We start from the raw sequence: 21,441 nt of genomic DNA, 5'->3' as shown, positions 1-21,441 counted from the left end.
GCATGAGTCTAAAGGTGTGAGGACAAGTGACTGTGTGCATGTAGGGGGTGAGAGGCAGAGTAGGACACATGCAGCGGATACATCCATTTTCACAAAGGATGTATGAGGTTGGCCTGATGCCCAAGCAGTGACTCTCTGATGTGGCACTAACCATTTTCAGGCCCCTGTGCCAATTGCTGCTGCTGTAGACCAAAGACAGTGCACCCATCCGAGAGCTCATGCCTTCTCCCTCAAAACCAACCCAACAGCAGTCTGAGGCCCAGGCAGAAAGAAAAGAGGGAAAACCTTGAAATACTTCTATTACACACAGGCAAGTAACTGGAGTCACTCCAAACTGGTACTAGTGAATATCTGGGACCTCCACTGCACTGCTTTTTAAACCTTTATACACTGGTCTCCCACCCTCCCAGTTTTAAAGTTCAGGCTGAAACATTAAAGCCTCAAATCACTGAAAAGATCACCTACTTTTTGGGCAGTTTGACCTTCTTGAGATCCTCCTCAGCAGCGGGATTAACGTGAGCCACGTGGCACCCCAAGGCCAAGAGGGTTCTGTGGTGTAACAGAGGGAAAGAACTAAGGTAACTGCAATATAAAGGATGGCACAAACCCCAGTCCATGTCAGAGATGATAGAAAGAGATGACAGCCATGCATTTAGCCCAGGGATCAGCAAACTGTTTCTATACAGGGCCAGATAGAAAATATTTTAGAGTCATAACTACTCAACTCTACCACCATAGAGTGAAAGCAGCCATAGATAATACATAACCAATGAACTTGGGCTGCATCCAGTAAAACTTTACAAAAAACAGGTAGCCGGCCAGATTGATCTGCAGGCCATAGTATGCCAATCCCTGGTTTAGACAACAGCAAGTATACAAAAACAAATGAGATTGTTAATTAGTAGCCCCTTGTGAAAAGATTTTCCAGTTTATAAATTCTCATTAGGATCGTATTCTGCTTCTCTGATTCTATGGAAGAGATTGGATCCTAAAGTCAAATACATAATCCTGCGAGTATTTAGCACAGGCCTTGTGCCTTGAGCTGTGCTTGACACCATGAGGTACCAACACTGAACCCTCAGGAAGAATTAGTGAAACTGAAGACATCGCGTATGTGAGCCTATGAGACAAGCCACCATTTCAGAGCATTATCATAGCAACAAAGCCCTGTATTAAAATATTCTACACTGACAACTAGAGAACAGAAAAATACAAAGCATTTTTGTGAAACAGGCAACAATCACAAAGGGAACTGAAGATGGAGATGCCAATTTGGGGTAGAAAAGTTAGGGTATGAATTGGACATTTAACCATAGGTGGGATCACAGAGAAGCTAAAAGTTGTTTTAAAACTGAGTTTCAGTGAATCAAACCATGGTTCCCCCTTGGTTTTTAGAAACGCCTTATCGTCTTTTCTTGATTTAACTTGAACGGCAAGAGGCACGTGGCTCTTTGATTCTGTTTCTTTTCTTTTTCTTCTGCCTCCTACCTTTTTCCTGCCCTGGCAAATAGCAAATGGTCTCTAAGAAATACACACACTAAATAATAATGGTGGATTGGTTATTCATTGTGATAAATCCTTTTGTGGGATGAATAATCACCATTCCCTCTAATTTATCAAAAGGTGCCAGGTTTTCAAGGCAAGAAATACACCTTGGCAGTTTAGTTATAATGGACTAAATCATCCACTCACTGTTTGTCCAAATTCAGTTCAATTAAACACTCACTTTAAGGTTTCAGTTGACATTTGCAGGTTGTAATTCTTCTCGGTTTCAGGGAGCTTTGAAAACTCCACAAGACAGGGGTGTTGTCTTTTATTGTCATCCCGTATCTAGGTGATAACATAAGAAAGAATATAATTTACGCTTAGACAGCTGGCACCACCTTGAAAAAGAGAAAAGAGCACACACTGAAACATGGCCCAGGCCAGCCATATCAGGCAAGACAAAGACAGCTATTTGCTGATAGGCAAATAAACAATCCTCTCTCTAGTAAATGATACACTCAGTCCCCACGTTACCAATGGCTTGTGCTCTGTCCATTTGTTTTTAGTCCACTGTCTGCATTCAGAACATACTTTCCCTGGAAACAATTTTACACATGGGAGCCATGCTCCAGCTCATCCAAAATTCACATAACCATAAGGCTATTAAAGAATAGCTACACTTATAGGACCAGCGCCATCCAGCAGAAATATAATATGAACCACATTTGTCATTTTACATTTTCCAGCGGCCACATTCAAAAAGCACAAAGAAACAGGTAAAATTACTTTTAAAAATGAATTTCCAAAATATTATCATTTTAACAGGTAATCAACATTTATGAGATAGTTTATATTATATTGTCATACTAAGTCTTTAAAATTCAGTGTGTATTTTGAGCACATCTCAATTCAGATGAGTCACATTTCAAGTGCTCGCTGGCCATGTGTGGCTAGTGGCTATTGCACTGAATGGCACAGATCTAGACCTTAACTGATTCCTTTGTTCAACAGATCTTCTATGTGGTAGACACTGAGCTAGACATTGGGAGTTCAGTGGTGAGCCTGGAGAGAAAGTTCCCATTCTAATGAAGCATACAGTGTAAGGGAGGTGGGACACAGTATTAAAATAATTGCAGAAATAAATACTAAATTGCAATTGTGATAAGTTCTATAAAGGAGGGGGTTGTGCGGTTTTGAGAGCAAACAGCTGAGAGGTGACCATCAGGGGCATCAGATGGCTCTCCCAGGGGCGTGGCATGCAGCTGAGAAGTGAAGGGTGGAAAGGGAGAGAGCCCCAGGCAGAGGGGCACACCTGTGCAGTCGCCTTGCAGTGAGAGGGTGCAAGGCACACTGAGGGATTGAGCACATTGTGGGGTGCAGAGGGCGATGAGTAGGATTGAAACAGTAGGGGCCAGACCATGCAGGCCCTTGTGGGCCAGCAAAGGGGTATTCTCTTTCTCTCACCATGTGGGATGTCAACCATACACCTCCCCAGACCACAGCCCTGCAGTGGCTGGATTATGAGGCAGAGATAACCAGCAAGTGGAGGGGGTGCCCTCAGCTGCCAGTCACCGGGGAGGCTTTTGTGGTGGGGGCTCCAGCAGGGTCAGACAGGGGGAGTTGGGTCCAGAGAAGGGGGCCTCAGGGTCATGGATCTGCAGGAGGTCAATGTCTCCTGCCAAGGCAGAAATGTAAACTCTAAAGAACACTTCCCGATTCTGGTGGCAGCTCCTTCCTTTGCTTCCAGGAGCTCCTCTTTCCGAGGCTGATACCTGCCACTTCCAATCTGGGACTGCCCCTCCTCTGACCCCCTGAGGAAGCGCATATGGTCTCTCTGCTTCCCCTCTGCCTGCCCCAGGTCCTACACATGGAACAAGCACACAGCCCTTCTGAGTCCGAGTGCTTAAGGGATGAAATTTCTCCTCCCACATCTCCTATCTACTCTTTGGGAAAGATGGAGGCCACCCAGAAGGTAATGGGGCCTATGGGTTCACACACACTGAGGTAGGGCTCTTGAGTGAAGGAAAGAGGAGATGGAACAGAAACCTCCATTTGCTTGTGATGAGACCAGCCAGGAGGCTGGGAGAGCTGGAGGCAAGGGCAACGGGGAAAAAAAAGCTGTCTGTTCCCCTTCCCCTTTACACTCACCAGAGCTGCAGCTGCAGACCCTGCTCTGGGGTGGGGGTAGGGGGCAATTTTGATAAGCAGGAAGCTGGAGAGCGATCACAGGCAGCAGCAAGTGCGCCCTGGGGAGGGAGAGGGAGGTCTGAAGCTGGCACTAGGGAGGTGAAGGGGAGGTCCTGGGGCTGTGCCCACAAATAAGGAGAATATTTTTATGGTAGCTGTATAAATAGTGTTAGAATACAAGGAATTCTTTCAGTAACTAAGCTAGAATGTGCATGATACAGGGTAGAGGAAGCTTCAGAACTCACCTATCCTTCATACGTGACCTTACATAAATCACACAGCAAAGACAATTTACATCCTCTTTGAAAAATGCTTTCTAGTGAAAGAGATTCCCTAACCTCCTTGAGTGCCCATTAACCTTGGTGATTGTAAGAAAGGGATAAGTTTAGTTTTCACATAGAGACAGCATGGAATAAGGGAAATGGAGGCAAAACTAGTTTAAACAAGCCCCGTGATAAAGAGAAGAAAGAATCTGCCAGCCCCTTAATATGGAAAAGTAACCATGGTTACTGGAATGTAAAGAAATATGAGGTAAAATCAGAGGGGGGAACTCACAACAAAAAGAAAAAAAATTTTTTAAACTAAATGAACTCTCTGGGATAGGCTGATCAGTTCAAAATCTCAATAATGAGCTAGTTGGCTCTCTGGGATTGGCTGTACAAATTAAAATCTCAAAAGATGAATTAGTTAGTGTTCTCGGATAGGCTGTAACCTCTGTAGTACCCAGTCAATGGGGAAACAGGGGAGGGTCTTGCGAATTAGGAGTAGGAGATTTAAAGATCGCCATTCTCTTCCTCTGGTGCGCCAGCCTGCCACATGTTTGGCTGGACGCCCTATCTTGCAAGATTGTAAATAAATTCTTTTCTCCTCCAAAACCAAGTGAGCGTTTATTCCCTTACAGGTACCGCTTTATTTCCGACAGTGATACATCTGAAAACCATATTAAACAACTTCTGGTTCAAAACAATGAATTAGCCTCTTTCCCAACCCTTGGAGTGAAGACACTGTCTCTGCAGGGATTGGGACAAAGTGCTTTGAAGGAGGAGCTGAGGAGCGACTGTATCCAATATTCCCAAATAAAGGAAACCATCATTTGGTGGTTAGAAGGGAGATAGTGACTTTTATATATAACCTTAAACCTGTAGCAAGCAGGAAATTGTAAATTAACCTTAAAACACAACCTAAAGCAGCTTTTAACTGTAACCTTAAAACAGGAAGTAGGCAGGGGATGAAAACTTTTAGTCTCACAAAGGAGCCAGATGTAAATGTAAAGTCTGCAGTGATATGTAAATGTGACGCTTGCACCCAAAACCTAAATAAGGTTTAATCTATTGCCCCAAACCTCCCAGATATAAGCAAGCCTTTCATCTATCTCCCTAGACTAAGAGGCGCCTTTCCCAGCATAAATCCTGAAGGAAATAGGATACGCTACTGAAATGCTCCAAATCTCTGTAACTCTCTTTGTCTATAATGGGTTTAGCCAATTAAAGAATCACTTTGGGGAGATTGCCCCAAACCTCCCAGATATAAATAAGCCTTTTCTGTCTCCCTAGACTAAGAGGCGCCTTTCCCAGTATCAAGCCTGAAGAAAGTAGAATAAACTACTAAGATTCTATTACATGTTAACTAAGATGATTAACTCTTTGTCTCCAATGGGTATAAAAATCAAATGAAGAAACACTTCAGGAGGCTGATTTGGGAAATCTTCCCCCTGTCCTCCTGTCAGCATAAATAAACCCTCTTTTCCTTTTCAGCCTGGTTTGGTGTGACTTCTATTGGCCATGCCTAGCGAGGAACCTAGATTTGGGAAGTGCCCCTTCCACAATAGACTCCTGGTTCTTCCTGTGAAAAGCTGTTCTCCTCAGTGCTCCAGCTTGCAGCTGGATAAACAAGCAGGGCTGTTGACAGACAGATGCAATAAGAAGGGAGTAAGTTTTGGCTCATGAGGTTCTCGTACACATCCGAGCCTCTGAAGAACTCTTCTAGGTAACAAAGTCATCCAGTCCTCCATTCCAGCCTGGTAAATGATACATACACTGTGATGGCTAATTTTACGGGCCAACTTGGCTAGGTTATGGTGTCCAGCTGTTTGTCAAACACTGGCCTAGTTGTTGTTGTGGAGGTATTTTGTAGATGGTAGGAGATTACCCTCAGCAATGTGGGTGGGCTTCATCCAATCAGTTGGAAGGCTTAAGGGCAAGAACTGTGGGTTCCAGGGATCAGAAGACTTTCTATCTCAAAAATTTAACTTCAAAATCTCACCAGAATTTCCAGCCTGCCAGTTTCCTCTAAGAATTTCGGACTCAAGACTTCAACTTCACCTTTACCAGAATTTCTACAGAATTCAGACTTACCATCCCCCACAATTGCATGAGCCAATTCCTTACAATAAATCATATATATCTCCTGTTGCTTCTGTTTCTCTGGAGAACCCTAATTAATAATACACATACCTTGCCAAAAGTCCAACCAAGCTCTATTTTATTCATTCCCCAAAGCTCATGTATGTTTTCAGCCAGTCTGTCTCGGATCTTCTCTAGGTGAGGGGGCAAAACAACCTAAAAGGAAAAGGAACAAGTAAAAAGTTAGAACTACAGGTCTCAACGGTATTGAAAATCTATCATAAAATCTATACAGGTCAGGGACCCAATCACATCACCGGCATGTCACCCAGGAGTGGCTGCACCTGTTCAGACATTGCCCTATTTAATCCAGATACTTCCAGCCTTCCTTTTCCTCAAAACCCCGTCCCTTCCTTGGCTTCCCCTCTGTTCACCTTCTGCCTCTCTGACAGTCCCCTCTGTCTTCTCTGCAGATATTTCTTTTGCATGTTCTCCACATGTGAATGCTTCCTGGACTTTCTCTTCTCGCTCCGCGCTCGCTCCTTGGGAGGTCTCACTCACCATGTCTGTGTGTCTCTAGCCATGGTCTGTCCCAAAGTTCAGACCCACAATGCCAACTGTCTGGAGGATGTTTCCACCAAAATGAACTCTGTCCAAAGCTGAAGGTTTCCTTCAAAACCTTTTCCTCTTCCTGTTTTGATTTTCTCTTTTTGTTGAATGGCCCCACCATTGCTTCAAGCCTGGAGGTCATCTTTGTGTCTTTCTCTCAGCAACACCCCCCACCCCACCACACCCCCAACTAATCAGTCATGAAGTCTGCCATGTTCATTTCTTAAGTAACTCTGATGGGTCCCCTCTTTTACATCAGTCAACCTCATTATTATTATTATTATTTTTTACCTGGACCATTGTATACAACTGATCTCCCCAATTCCCCACCAATCCACCCTTGACACTGTGGCCAAAAGAATGAGTCTATGGCAAAAACAAACAAACAAACAAACAAAAAACACATGAAAACACTCCTGCTGAGTGACCTTCAAGACCTCCCTGACACCTCTCTAAAATACAGACTAGGTGTATTAAAAGGTACACAGTGCCACTCTTCAGTGTTCTCATCATGGCCTCCCATACCCACCCTCTCCAAACTTCTTAAAATTCTCCCAAAAGGTCTGTTTTGCAGTTTTGTGCCCTTGTGTATGTTCCCCTTATCTTTACCAACACCCCCCACCATATACATGACACACAAACACAAACACACAACTCCATGCCACCTGGCAAAGACCCTCAATATTTATTGTTCTGAATTGAGTTCAAATGTCACCACCTTTGGGAAGCCTTCCATGATTACCTCCAGGTAGCATTAAGAGTTTCATTTTCTGTGGTTTTCTGGCACATTGCTCCTATCTCTACACAGAGGTCACAAACTGGGATCCCAAGTAGTTCCCTTCTTTCTCTTTTTCCCTCCCATTTTCTTTATTATTTCCATATTTTTAATTAGTTGACAACTCCCAAGAAATGGGAGAGCTCACATAAAAATCCAGATTTCAAGTTTCTTCGGACCACTTGGAAGATTGCCAACAATTGGACCCACACTTTTGCCTGGCAGCTATCCACGAGCTGAGAAACAGCCACTCACTTTAGAAGAGCCTGGGCACTTGACCTATTTCATTTCTACATCACCTGCCTGACTCTTGCAGTCCTCACTCTGTAACAATGACTTAATTTTTTCACTAAAAAAATTAATGCTTGATTCCACTTCTAGGCATATACTCAAAAGAATTGAAAACAGAGACTCGAATATACACTAGTACACCAATGTTTATAGCAACATTATTCATAATAGTCAAAAGGTGGAAGCAACCCAAGTGTCTATAAACAGACGAGTGGATAAATGAAATGTGGTATAACCATACAGTGGAAAATCATTCAGTCATAAAAAAGGACGGGGGTTATGACACATGCTACAAAATGGAATAACCTTGAAGATATTTTGTTGAGTGAAAGAAGCCAGACACAAAAGGACAGATATTGTATGATTTCATTTATATGAAGTAACTAGAATATGCAAATTCCTAGAGACAGAAAGTAGAATATAGGTTACCATGGGCTGAAGGGGGGTGGGGATGGGAAGTTACTGCTACAACTTGGATGAACTTGGAAAACATTTTCTTGTGTGAAATCAGTCAGACACAAAAGGACAAATATTGTATGATTCTACTTATATGAAATACCTAGAATATGCAATTCCATAATCATTGACTAATGATACAGAGTATCTGTTTGAGATGATGTAAGAAAGGGATAAGTTTAGTTTTCACATAAAAACAGCATGGAATAAGGGAAATGGAGGCAAAACCAGTTTAAACAAGCCCCGTGATAAAGAGAAGAAAGGATCTGCCAGCCCCTTATATGAAAAAGTAACCGTGGTTTCTGGAATGTAAAGAGATATGAGGTAAAATCAGAGGCGGGAACTCACAGAAAAAGAAAAAAAAATTTTTTTAAACTAAATGAACTCTCTGGGATAGGCTGATCAGTTCAAAATCTCAATAATGAGCTAGTTGGCTCTCTGGGATAGGCTATACAAATTAAAATCTCAAAAGATAAATTAGTTAGTGTTCTCGGATAGGCTGTAACCTCTGTAGTACCCAGTCAATGGGGAAACAGGGGAGGGTCTTGCAAATTAGGAGAAGGAGATTTAAAGATCGTCATTCTCTTCCTCTGGCGCGCCAGCCTGCCACATGTTTGGCTGGACGCCCTATCTTGCAAGATTGTAAATAAATTCTTTTCTCCTCCAAAACCGAGTGAGCATTTATTCCCTTACAGGTACCGCTTTATTTCCGACAGATGATAAAAAATGTTGGTAATGGATGGTGGTGATGGTAGCACAACATTGTGAATGCAATTAATGCCACCAAGTTATACACTTAATGCTTAAAATGGGAAATTTTGTGTTTTACAAAGGTGATCACAATAAACATTTTTAAAAAAGTCATTCCCTGATTCTTTGGCTCATGAAAAAAATATTTCTTTTGGAGAAAAAGTATATCAAGTTATGTTAGGAGATCATAGAATCAGCAATAAAATAATTTAAGTGAGTTATAATCACTATTTACCTTTCAATTACAAAAAATTTTTTAAAGCCCACTTTAATTATTAAAATTTCAATGTTAAGTAGTGACATGATGTTTTGATAAGTGACAAAATCGGGGAAATTATTAGCAAAAAGTTACAGCTGTATTTGGACTTCATTCTCTTCAGTTGATTACAGCCTTAAAGTAAATTCGCATGTCCCAGGAACCACAAGCACTTCGGTGAAGGGGGTGGGGGGTGGGGCGGGAATTCTGGCATTATGGAAAGAGACCTCCACAAATAGCTCCAAATCATCATTTCAGTGACCTCAATTTGTGATTACCTGGAGCAGACTAAGTACGACTTGACGTCTCCTCTATTTCGGGGTTGGGCTTGGAGTCCAGAGGGAAGGCTGCCTGGAGCTGGGCTCCTTTCTCCTAGTGCTCAGTAAGGGGAGGGGTCGGGTCAAGCCTTCAGCACTTAATTGCTGTTTAGTGACTGGGCTTTAGTGGGGCTAGTGGGATGAGGCATTAAATGCACCCCAGGCTTCCTCTGTGCCATAACAGTACTCAATTTGCAAACTGGTTAATGTGCTCCAGAGAGGATGGCGCAGGGACTTTGTGTATCTTATTTTTAACTTTTCCTTTGACAATAATTCCACAGAATGATCAATTCTAAAAAATTCATAAGATCTCATTCAAGATAATAAATTACACCTTTCCAACAAGAACTTCGCTGTTATTTGATGTCCCAAGAACATTTCCCTATTTACAGGGGCCATAAAATTCAGCTTTTGGTCTGGACATTGAAGTTCTTCTGGCTTATTGATTTCTCTGTGATCATTTATTTCCAGATCTTCAATTCTGGATGTTTAGAAAACTTGTCCTGCTCTTGTGTCTAGCCCTCCTTTCCTTCCTGATGAATCTCTTGGAACTCTCTGAGGCCAACTCTTCATCAGGAAGCCCTGATTCTGTAGTAAGGAGAGGGGAGCACAGAGAAACAGAACTCATGCTTGAAGAAGCAGGAAGAGAGCGTGTTCTCTCCCTGCTTGGGCATAGCAGCCCTGTGTCCACAGAAAAGCTGCTTTAGTGCTTTGGACTTCAGGCTTCTGGTCTAGAATACATAGGAACTAGATGATGTAATTCCTAGGATCACTTCCATTTCACCTCTCCACTCCAGTTTTCTATTAACATTCTCAACCCACACTATGTTCAAGGTGGTACACTCGCCCTGTAAAGTAGGCAAAGAAACACCACAGTTCTTACTTCAAGGGAATTCACAATCAGTCATCAACCACAGGTAGTAAGAAGCAAATGCATTCTCATACTCTCTTTCCCCCTTTCCCCTTTGCACTTTCTTCCCCTCTGTTTCTCCACCCTCACCCCCCAATCACAACTGAATGGAATAAGGCCAAATAAATATTATGGGCAAATACATGTTAGAAACATTCTATAGGCTATATTCTTACAAACTATTAACTCAAATGCCTCAGTCACCTAGAATAGTGGTTTGAATAGCTCTGGTGTGTAGGGAATGCTGAAAGTTGTTGTATATTCCTTGTACCATGCGAATGAGTCTCGCTCAAAATATAGGCTATAGAAAAGGCAGGCATATATCCATTTATCAGCACCTCCAAGGCCCTCCATGAAAGCCAGTTTCTTCTTTCAGCTTTATCTCCAACTCATCTACATGCTTCTCCTCCTCCAGGCATCAAGCCACATGAGAATATTCATTGTCACCTGTCCTTGCTGTATGCTTCTGCTTCTAGGCCCCATTTATGTCATCCTGTTACTTCACTCCTGGGCTCCCTTCCCCATTTAAGCTTAAAGACCCTAACTGAATTCCATACTCCCTACCCAGACTTCCAGAAACATTTTAGCCTAAAGGATGTCTCTAGCATTTATTTGTACATAATATTCATTTTGCGGTTATTACATTTGGCCTTGCACATTTGCTTCTTACCTCCTCTACTTCATAGTGAATTCCCAGAGAATTATGACTGAAATATTTCTGCCTATGCTTCTCAGAGCCTAGTATGGTGCCTTGCACATGGCAGGTGCTGGCCATGTTCCTTGGTTGAGAAATCCCTAAAGAACCCAATCTTTGTGCATGGTGGAAACATGAGGAATAGTGGCTGTCGACATTACATGACAATTCTATAGAACATAAGATAAGAATGGTTCAAAGGCAACACAGAAAGGAGGAGGCTTTAACACCCTATTGTTTCGTCTATGTGGGTTGCCTCTGGCTGATTTGAACCTACCTGACTGGTGTCTATGGGGCACGGGATGAAAGAGGCTTGAGAAATGAACTGGGTGGTACCCAACAGATCTCTAACTCCTGCAGCATCGCGTTTATACTCTTTGACAGGCTCCAGTCTCATCTTCTCTTTTGGAAGTAAGGCTTCAAAGCAAGGGGCATAGCCGGAGGGAGGCAGGAACTTAAATTCTCCATGACGTCCACCCATCAGGAAACGAACTCTGTGCCATTTGGAGAGAGCAGATATAGAGAGGTTAAAAAATATATCAGCCCAAATAAAGGTCACCCCCCCCCATGAATAATTTTGTTAGAAATTGACTAAATTCAGATTCAACACAGCAAACACCTCAAAGTATGCAAAAAAGCAGTGGAAAAATAACCAGGTGTGAATGATGATCCTCAACTCACCCCAATGTATATCTGCTAAAAGACTTTAAAAATTCACTTATATATAAAAATTAGATTTTTAAGATCAAGTTTATCCTTACTCTAGCAGGTAAATCGTTACTACAAGTATCATTATTACAATATTGAAAAGGTAAGAGAGTAACAGTGATAATGATGATGAGGTTACTCTCCATAAAGATCATATTATTGAAACTATAGCATGAGATCTTCAAGTCTTCTTACATGAAAGACATTACCCACAAGTCAAGTAAAGAAAACAAGATGTAACTATGTGAGGAATATAGAAAATTCTTTTCTCAAGACGCAGACAAAGATTAAGGGAAACAACAGAAATTAAACACAAATGATATACACGCCAGGGTGACAATATTTAATAGAAATGATGCACTGCAGGGGCTGCAGTTCCCCAGGGTGGCCATTTGAGGGCGACTCTGAGGAAGTGCCAGTGGGGCAGGCAGCTACAGCCACAGAGGGCCAGATGGCCAGGCATTTGCTCGCTAGGGTGCCAGGACCTTTGTCAGGGGCAGCAGCCCCCACTGGCATCCAGGCCTGACTCTCCGGCACCCCCAGCAGACCTTCTAAGAAGGGAGAAGAACACTTGGGGCCTCACAGTAATGGCGGACATTATCTGCCAACACGCAGAACTCTTTCAATATTCTAACTCATCCTGCTGGCTGTACATTTGCAACTCCAAAGCTCCCTCTGCAAGGACTGCTACCAGAGAAGGCGAAAGTGGAATATTTCAAAACAGTACTTCACACGATCTTAGGTTTTTAACCAGATATACAGCTCTAACAAATCGATGTCAACCACATTAAATTGACAGGAAATATGAGCACAAGTTTAAGTAATTAAAACAAAGCAGAATATTGTAGCCTTGCAGGTTTCACAATTATTTCCCACAGGAAAAATAAAGAGATGCATAATATCTACATACATTCATTCATTCGCTCCCTCTCTTTAACAAATATTTACTAAGCCCCTACAGCTCTGGATTGGGGATTTAGCAATAGACAGATACACAGCATTCCTGGTCTCACAGAGTGGGCATTCTACTAGATAGACAGGCACATGAATAAGACAGATGTTTACAGATTGGAAGTTTACAGGAAGGAATAAAGGGGAAGATGTGAAATAACTTGGGGAAGGGGTGGGTCCTAGAGACTGTGTCAAGGAAACCCTCCCTGAGGAGGAGCCAATGAGTCTAAAACCTGGAGAAAAAGCATTCCAGGCAAGGGCTCCTGAGGTGGGGAAGAGCTTGTATAGGTCAGATAACAGGTAAGAGGACAGCATGGGTGACAACACATGAGCCAGAAGGGCAGGAGATGAGGTGAGAGGGGGAAGGGCCAGATTAGGGAGAGCCTGTGAACCATGGCAAGCAGTTGGGATTTTATTCCAGGTGGGAACTTCTGATGGTCTTGAAAGGAGAGGACACACAAGACTCTTCTATCTGTTCTAAGTAAATGGATCTGGGACGAATTAGGAGGCTCGTGTAGTCTGGAGTAGTCGCAGTGAGAGGCGAGGGTGGGTTTGACAAAGGTGATGACAAAGATGCAAAGAAGCAACCAGATCTCACTTTTGTTTTTGGATTAGGTAGGGTTATTAGGAACTGCTGATGGATTGGGTCAGTGAGGGGAGACTGGTACGTGGAGGAAAGATTATGATTTAGTAAAGCTCTCAGAGCAGGACACCTTCCAAGAGGCCTCACTTCCTTCAGTTGCAACACCCTGGTGGGGCAGCCTTGCAAGACAGCCTCATTGTTGACTACAGAATTGTGATTGTGGAAATATCCCAATTATGAAGCTGGAAATAAAAATCTCTCCAAGTGAGAGATATTATGCCTTTTTTCCCTTCCAATAAAAATACTTTGTCCAAATAACATTTTGTGTTTTAAAATTAAATATAGAAATACGAAGCCTCCCACTTTCCCATTTTAAAGTATTAAACAATGACGACATAGAATTAGAAACACAATTGTCCCCTGTGAATGTTCCCACATTAAGTGTTATATAAAAGGGCATGATCTATGTGTATTAAGAATATGAACAATGAGATTAAAACAAAATTGAGTCATTAGCCTGCAATGTTACTAATCTAGTGAACCTTCAGGGACTAATGACTAAGCCTTAAAATTATTTGTTGAGAAGTTTCCAATTCAATTGCAACATAACAGATTGTGTTACTGGATGTGTTGAAACGAGGGGATAAAATTGGATCTTTTCAAGCAAAGAATTCGTGTGGGAAGTTTTTTGCCTCTCTCTTCCCATTGAGCACCTTCCCGTGAGCAGCTGAGCGGCCAGCAGCTTGGAGAGCGAGTGTATTCTGCGTTACTCACTGGTGTATGGATTCCAGGGGCGAGTGAATGATCTCTTATGAGGACTTCTTGATGAACTTTATTATTCATGAGCTTTCTTGCCAGTTCTGTTTAGTTTTAAAACTTCTCAAGTCTAAAAACCTGCTGTTGTCTTCTGGAGAGATAAATCAAAAAAAGGTGGAGCTACAGGCAGCTCTAAAAGAGGACAGTGCTTTCTGTTTTTATGTTCAGCTATTAAAAGGACAGTGATAATTTGGTTGTAAATCTTAAACTTATCTCTTCTAATGGCCATAAAAAACATAAAATGAAAAATTAACATAGGCAGGAATCAGTGTTTACTGCTTACTGAACCATTCGGTTTCAAACACCATTGCACTGTGCCTCCGTGGGTGGAAGGAAAGCCCTGGATAACTTCCAAAGCCCCTGCTCCCCAGCAGGTGGGAATGAATGGGAGCTGGTGCCATGCACCTCTACCATCGGAGGCTCCTGTCCTCACTCTCCATGAAGAACCTGCCCAGAGAATCTGTGGAAAAGGATCCAACAAACTACCATCAATATTGGTGGTTAAACCTCATCACTTTCTCTGTGAGATTCAGATTGATGAGCTCAAAGGAAATAACTAGGGATAAAATACATGTTTCAATCAAAAGGAGGACAATGAAACACCCCAAACCTACTTTAATTATATGAGGATATTAAAATGGGATCCCTTCTGTATCAGAGTCTGTGCAGAGGTTCCAAAGGCAAATAATTCATAGGATGCCAAATATTTCCACATCCTAAGGCAAGATGCTAGCTCACCTATTCGGGAAATACCAAAAAATTATGAGACCAGTTCTAACAGCCTTAGCCTACCACTCACTTCCAGACTGATAAGAAAAGGCAAAGAATGCATTTGGAGAGAACTGTCTGTCGGGGAGAAAAGGAGGGAGGGGATGGTTCTCTCCCATCTGAAGTCAAATGATAAAGGCTTCAAGGAACTACTCAGAAGCTTGACAAGTGTCCCCTGGAGTGCAATGAGGGACTGGTTCATCTGATGACAAAGCAGAGAGAGAGATAAAGCTGCATGGGAATAAGCTGCCCTTCCACTCTGGGTGGGGCCACGGACTGTGCTCACTGGAGGGCCAGAAAAAGACTCCAGGGAATGAGCCAGCTGTCACAGCCACCTTGAAAGGGGATTCTGCCCAGAAAGGCAAATGATTCAGTGGAAATTTGAAACGTAGGGACTGGGGGAAGCAAGAGGGTGGGTTAGGGGAGGCCAGCCAGAGGGCAGCAGACAGCCAGGATGGTGCGGTTTCTGTCAAAAGGTGTGTAGGAGGCTCTTGGACTGTGGCTGTCCAAGAAACACATAAAAGGTTCCCAGAAGAGAAAGAGGCAACAAGTGTGCAACTGCCATACAAAGACGTGATGTCACACAGCAATTGCAACAACTCCAAAAGGATATTTTCATCCCCGAGTCTTTCTCCCTCCTGGGCCCAAGTCTAGAGGGGTCCAAAACAGAAGCTGGCTAAGTGGGGTGAAAAAAACAACCTCATACTGCAGACCTGAGCTGGTAGAGGGCTCAAACTTTAAATTAGAAACAAATGTGGAATTTTAATATTCAAATAGATGGAATTTCAAATTACTGACATGACTTTTCTCGTTCCTGAAATGTACGTTAAAAGCTACAGGATATGCCCAAGATCAGAAATCCAGAGCACGTTTTTGAAGGGATAAAAGGTGGAACAATGGAATTACACCTACCTAGTCTACTTCTTTCAATAAATTGGTTATCTGACATTTAATGTTTATCTGTTAAATCCTTTACCTCATTCATAAATGAGAAATTTCCAATTAGAATATAAAGCTCTATTCTGTGGGTTTTCTTTCCTGCTCTTGGGTTCCACTCAATCTTCCAATATCAGACAAATGTTGAATTTAAAATTAAAAGAGAATTTTAGAATTTAGTTCATTAAGATTATTTCCTCTTTGTCTTCATATTTTTCTCTACATTAATGGATTTTAAAAATCAATTCATTAATCAATTCAATCTCTTCCACTAAAGCACTAGTATCATCCTCTGGGGTTCTTCCTATAACTCAAATGTTCCATCAATCCCCAAAGACAGTTTTTCTTCTTACAGTGTTTACAGTAAGTGACTGTGTCCTTAGATTCCGCCACCTCTGAGATGAGCAAAAGCTTCAGTAAGAGCTGCCTGGGAGTAAGTAAGGTTTGGGCATGAATAGGAGAGTTTTTTATTTACTGGACTAATTTTGAAACCACAGATCAAATTATATTGAAAAATTCCCAGTAATATTTTCAATTTCATCTTTTGAGATTTGTGCATTTTTGCTTGCCAATTTGCAGAATAGATGAGAATACTTATTGCAAGTTCCCGGATTTGGAAGACTTATCCAAGAATTTAAAAATACAGTGAAAATCAAGATGTGCTCAAAAAGGGTTACTAGTTTTCTTTTCATTGGGCTACAATATTATCATTCATAGCTCACTAGCAAAAACATGTGAAGTTACTTTTGCCTTACTTATTAGATGTCTCATTACTTTTACCTGGTATTGAATTTCTCCCAGAGAGCTAGGATAGTGTTCCAAAGAAGAAAAGGAAACAGGCTGTGGTTAAAAGGAAAAAGAATTAGCAAGCCTTCTGCTGACCTGACTTCAACTTGTTAAGTCATGATTCATAATTGCATCTTTAGTCCATACTGCTAAGACTGGAGGACAGTCTGAGTTATGTACATTCCCACATTCATATTTCTTTCTGGCCAGGGTTTGATGAAAGCCCAGAGTAATCTAGCCAACGCTCATCATGTTCTCCGCAGAAGAATATTTATGTAAGCAATAATTTCCACATTGACCACAGCAAGCTGGAAATAGCTAATTTGTTGGTTACCTGAATTTTGGCAGATGCTGGTAGATACTAAAAGAAAACAAACAGCAGCCACAAATACCAAACATCTTTGGATATTGCTGTTTTCATAAATTAGAAAGAGCTGGTAAAAAGCTATGTAAGATGATTAAATAGATCTATGGGGAGTTTAGCTACAAACCATACAGTGAGTAGATCATCAATATTCTGCAAAACAGAAATTAGCAGCTACATTTCACTATACGCTGCAATAATGCTTTTGATAATGCAATCCATGGGGGTCGGAGGTTAGACCACCCTGGCATCCTTTTGGGTGGGTTCCAAGGTGCATTTGCCTCATACCGAATTCTGTTCTGTAAGGAATAGGGTTGTTATGCTGAGGGTCTACTGTGCCACCAACACAGTCCATAAACAAGCCACTGAGAAGAAAACTAAAGAGGCACATTTATAATACTTAGAAAAGAGAGCACGTATTGATTTGTGCAGTTTGTCAGTAATTACTCGTGTTGCCTTCGACTTCACTGTGGATAAATATAACTGAAAAAGATCTTTGCTCTTCATGAGGCTTTGCTTTTTGTTGATTGCCAGCAGTAACATCTTAATCAGGTATTATTAACAACATAGTTTGTAATTATAAAAATAACTGTGGGGCCACAAATTCAGAACTATGACCACAGTAGAGACCATTAAATGGGAGGGAATGATCCTGTGAAAGAGAAATCTAATTTAGAAACCAGAATTTTATATATATATATGAGAAACAATTCTGCCTGTCTTCTATGATGGGATAAGAAGAGGGTCTATGATGGGAATTACCCTGTACCCAGCAAGGAGAGACACTGTAAAAACCAGGCAAATATTCTGCTGTGTTGGGTAAAGCCAATGACTTCCATACAATTTCATTACTGAACAAATTTACTTCCAATAAAATATTTTAATTAACTTGGCATTATCCTGGTTTCTTTTTCTAGCTTTTTGTGCAACCAAGCTACTGTAGTACCAAGAACTACTGAGTTTCAGCACCAAATCATACCCTACCAGCTAAACCAAAGATAAGTATTGGTATATTGATCACATTTGTTCGTAAGTGAAAATAAAACAGTTGGCTCCTCTCCAACACAGGATCAGCAACGACCCTGACCAAAGACATCATGGGATGACAGGGTGTATTTCAGTAAAAGGCATTTGCCAACCAGGCACACGACTGTGAGTCTGCCTCTCCTTAGATGAGTTAATGATTAAAAATCATTATGCATCATCCAAAAGTGGATGTACTATTCTCTTAATGCAGAACACATAGCATGGTCCATTAGCCAGAAGACTAGAGAAGACACCTCTTTCTCCAGAAATCGGAATTCTAGCTAAATAGTTTAATCAGATGAGATCTTTGGGAAGTAGATGTAGTAATAGCCTCTATGAAAGAAAGTAAACCCAGTAAGTGTGATATGTTCAAAACAAATAAAGAAGGGAACGGCACTGATGCTGTTGACTAAAACCATTAACCACTCGGTCAGTTCCCAGGCAGATGCAGTCCTGGCAAATGAGTGCTCAGAATGGTCTTGTTTCTCTGGAGAAGGCACTGAATTCAAATGTGGATGACCCAACTGCTGTTATGTTGTATTTAGAGTCCTACTCATTCTCTTTACTCCTGGAGAATGGAGTGGAGAACATGTACAATGGGCTTATGCTGTTTTTCTTTGCTCCAATCAGTCTTCTTTGTGCTTACAGAGCCCAGTGCCCTGTATTTCAGTGATACTCCTTGTTTTCTACAGGCCCCTTATGGATATAAGTGAGGAATAACATGTTAGGCTACACTTAAAAAGGGACGATTCAGTATGAGATAACCCTTAGCACAGAGAAACACAGGAAAAGAGCTCTCAATCTTCAGAATATCGTCACTGAAGACTGATGTAAGATTCTCTTGCTTGGACTCTTAGTGAGTAGATTTCCAACCCTAGTAAAGCTTTACTATAGAGGGTCTCCATTTGCTATAATAATCTTAGACATTAATAAAGTTTAATTATTGTATATTATATTTACACAAGTCCATGTGTAAATATGCATGCGTATATATACAAACACACATACATCTGTCTCAGATTTCTAAAATGGAGTATCATTTCTAAGGATAATTCTTTATTCCTAAATAGTTCATATAATTGAAACAGGACCCATTTTTTTAATACATTTTTGGAAAAGATATGAACATGTCTTGGTTTACCAAACCACAGGAGGTGCTGAGGCCTACTACAGCGGCTTCACCCTGAAAACTCCACTGTTGGAGTTGCAACTTGGAAGTCTGCGATGGCTTCTTTGTGACCCAGCTCTAAGCCCTGCTCCGCTACTGTGTTACTGCCAACTCTCCCTCCATGGCCTTTTCCAATGGCTTATAGGAAAAGCAGCATGCCTCTGACTGTGTGGACTCATCTGCTCACTCAGCTGTGATCCCTTTAAAAGGCAGGGATGGAGAATTGCTAAGAAAATTTGGGGAAAGAAGATTCAGAGTGGGATCTTGCCTTACAGATGTTAAAATGCAAGGTTAAAATAATTATAACAACATTGAACTGGTATAAAGGAAAGAGGGGCAGAGCAATGAACAGGATATAGCCACAGTATATAAAAAACCAGGAAGCATAGCAAATGCCCAATTTAGCATAAACATATTCAGATGTGCAGGTGAAAAGGTAATACGATAATCTCTGGGTGTGTGATTATGGGTTCATGGTATTTTCTTTGATTTGCTGTGACTTGGAGCTATGTACCACAGAAAAACAAGTTGTTAAACTTGATCTATTCCTATGGGTGATGAGGGTCCTTCAGTGAAGGTGTGGTTCAATTCAATTAGGCTGGGTCTTAATCCGTCTACTGGAGTCCTTTACAAGCAGAATGAAACTCAGACAGAGAGAAACAGAGGGAGCAGACAGAAGCTGAAAGCCAACGGAACCCGGGAGAGAACGGAGAGGCCACCGTGGGCATTGCCACGTGACAGCAGAGCCAAGGACCAAGGATCAATGGCCACCAGCTCCAGAAAGCCAGTCTGCAGGAAGAGAGGCCTTGGTGATGCCCTAATTTGGACTCCTAGCCAATAAATTCCCGTTGTTTAAGACAACCCATTGTTTGGTATTTGCTTTAGTACTGAGGAAACTAAAACACTTGAATTACTTTTGTAAAAGGGAAAAAACAAACAGAAAAACAACAGATAAAAACAAAAGTGAAAAGGTAAATCACTAAGAAAAAAACTCTGACAGAAGCTTAACAGTCTTAACATATAAAAATGTGTCCAAATCAATAAAAATTAAAATGAGAAAGGCTGAGAACACAAATTGACAAAAATATTAGGCTGAAATAATGCCTAAAAGCAATAAACATACAAAAATATTTCACCATAATGGTAATCAAAGAAATAGAAAATTAAACCTTTAAGATAAAATTTTCTCAAATTAGCAAAGATTCACAGTAAAAGTTAATGAGGCTTCAATCCAGTTGGGCATTCCTATATGTTACTTTAATGGTTACCACAGGCCTAATCCTTTATCTGAAATTGTGGGAGTAGATATGTTTCAGACGTCAGAATTCTTCAGATTTTAAAAAAGAAATAAAGTCATATGTACTTTATATTAAACAGGGTGATGGGCAGTGCCCCATAACCAGTACATTAATATTCTGTACTTAATTATATAAATATCACAGAAAATTGAATAAATGAAAGACTATAAACAGCCTCACATCTGTTCACATTAGTTTTTGCCACAAAATGAGTTCAGATCGGGTTTTGTGCCAAATTAACTACGAAAAATGTATGGCTTTCAGAGCTTTTTAGATTTTGGAATTGTTGATAAGGAATTTTTTTGAATTTTTCTTTATTAGAGAAGTTAAGGGTTTACAAAACAATCATGCATAAAATAAGGAATTCCCATATACCACCCTATTAGTAACACCCTGCATCAGTGTGGAACATTTGTTACAAGTGATGATAGCACATTTTTATAACTGTACTATTGATAAGGAATTCTCAACTGTTTAGACAATCTTCCTTAAAATCAATTTGGCCAGATTTTAGAAATCTTTAAAAAGATTTCTTTAAAAAGTTCACACCCTTTGACCTACTTCTAAGAGGAACTAATTAGAAATGCAGACAAAGATTTATGCTCAAGAATGTTAATAATTTTTTAAATAAAAAAAATGGAATCAACATATAATTCTAACAACAAAGTAATGGCTGTATTTTGAAACAGCCAAATGAAGGGATATAATATGACCACAAAACTTCATTTTGAGGAAGATACTTAATGTCGGGGGAAAAGACTAATGACGTATGGCTGAATGGAAATTAAGATATAAAACTTCATATTCAGTGTGATGCCAATGAAAATATATATATACATTTGTAGAAAAAATAAGACTTGAAGAAAATACACCAAAATATTACTGGGGTTACAGCTAAATTTTGGGATCATGGATGATTTTTATTGTCTTGCTTGTAACTATATATCTCAAATTTTATAACAGCA

At 40.9% G+C, this 21,441-nt stretch overlaps 1 protein-coding gene across 28 annotated transcripts in view; it reads right to left on the bottom strand.

Moving 5' to 3' along the window:
* The window catches only part of RYR3 (ryanodine receptor 3), a 514,330-nt gene that overhangs the window by 211,650 nt on the left and 281,239 nt on the right, over window positions 1-21,441 (bottom strand). For all 28 annotated transcript variants that reach the window (XR_005216490.1, XM_037834372.1, XM_037834393.1 and 25 more), the window contains 4 exons: window positions 11,350-11,566; window positions 6,126-6,230; window positions 1,727-1,830; window positions 466-549 (listed from right to left, as the gene is read on the bottom strand). Coding sequence is in view for 27 of the 28 variants with exons in the window: in XM_037834372.1 (XP_037690300.1) it covers window positions 466-549; window positions 1,727-1,830; window positions 6,126-6,230; window positions 11,350-11,566 (510 nt within the window). In the remaining variant the exon portion in view is untranslated. The remainder of the gene's footprint in view (window positions 1-465; window positions 550-1,726; window positions 1,831-6,125; window positions 6,231-11,349; window positions 11,567-21,441) is intronic.

This window comes from Choloepus didactylus, chromosome 4, assembly GCF_015220235.1.
Source record: "Choloepus didactylus isolate mChoDid1 chromosome 4, mChoDid1.pri, whole genome shotgun sequence".
NCBI lineage: Eukaryota > Metazoa > Chordata > Mammalia > Pilosa > Megalonychidae > Choloepus > Choloepus didactylus.
Note: the sequence above shows the minus strand (reverse complement) of the source record. Positions and strands in the feature narration are given on the sequence as shown.